The 1157-nt window shown below is 53.2% G+C and overlaps 1 protein-coding gene across 1 annotated transcript in view; it reads right to left on the bottom strand.

Moving 5' to 3' along the window:
- The window catches only part of itpr3 (inositol 1,4,5-trisphosphate receptor, type 3), a 34361-nt gene extending 33520 nt beyond the window's left edge, over positions 1-841 (bottom strand). Inside the window, exon 1 of the mRNA XM_037977176.1 lies at positions 318-841. Coding sequence (XP_037833104.1) covers positions 318-430 — 113 coding nt within the window. The 5' untranslated portion in view covers positions 431-841. The remainder of the gene's footprint in view (positions 1-317) is intronic.
- Positions 842-1157: the final 316 nt, after the last annotated feature.

The following is a 1157-nucleotide window of genomic DNA, read 5'->3' on the forward strand; positions in this document are numbered from 1 at the left end:
GATTTATTCAGTCTGATCAAACTAAACTAAATGAAAGGTTATTAAGCAGCGAATGACTGAATGAATGATGGATGGATGGATGGATGGATGGATGAAGGGATGAATGAATGAATGATTGAATGAATGGATGGATGAATGAATGAATGGATGGATGGATGGATGAAGGATCATCTCCTGCAGCTAAATAAACTAATAAAACTCAACTTTTCTTCAAAGCTGCAGTTTTAACAACAAGAAGCTCAGAGTTAGACAGAAAGTTCTGAATGAAAGTGGTTCGGTTCGGTTTGGTTCGGTTCGGTTTGGTGGTGGAAGCTCACCCCAGGGTGCTGATGAAGCCGTTCACAGAACCTTCTGCGTACAGAGACACGATATCTCCGATGTGGAGGAAGCTGGAGGCTGAGTCCGACATCCTGCAGCCGAACCCGCTCATCCGGTACCGGCGACAAGCTGCGGCTCACAGCCGGAGGGGCCGAACCGGCTCCGGCCCGAACTTCTGCTGCTCTGGACGGGTTCCGGACGGGTCAGAGGTCCTCCCGCTCAGCCCAGCTGCACGAACCGAGACACGGCCCGGTTCTGCATGGCACCGAACCCAGGACAGGTTCGAGAAAAGTTCGGAGTAACTGAGTCCTGCGAGCGAGGAAGGACAGCAGAACCCGTCCCGTGTGGTTCTGCAAGTCCGCGAACAGAACCCGTCCCGTGTGGTTCTGAGGGTCCGCAACAAGAACCCGTCCCGTGTGGTTCTGCAGGTCCACGAACAGAACCCGTCCCGTGTGGTTCTGCAGGTCCACGAACAGAACCCGTCCCGTGTGGTTCTGCAGGTCCAGCCCTCCCTGCTCTGAACTCCGACATTAAAAGCAGGAAGTGAATCAGTCAGACGATCAGAAGCTGCAAGAAACAGACGCTGCTGCACGCGCACGTGCACGGGAGACATGCCCAGACACACGCGCACACACTCAGACACGCGCGCGCACACTCAAAAAACACTCAAGCAACAGGTTCGTAGAAGCGGACCCACGTGCAGCAACACTTCCGGTTCTGCAGTCGTTCCGAGACCCGGTCGGTTAAAGTTCTGCTGGTTCAGGTCTTCACTTTGGACTGAAAGTTTGGTCTTCAGGAGACAGAATGTCTTTAAGAGACAAACACTGTCTTCAGGACAC

Source organism: Kryptolebias marmoratus, linkage group LG8 (genome assembly GCF_001649575.2).
Source record: "Kryptolebias marmoratus isolate JLee-2015 linkage group LG8, ASM164957v2, whole genome shotgun sequence".
Classification (NCBI taxonomy): Eukaryota; Metazoa; Chordata; class Actinopteri; order Cyprinodontiformes; family Rivulidae; genus Kryptolebias; species Kryptolebias marmoratus.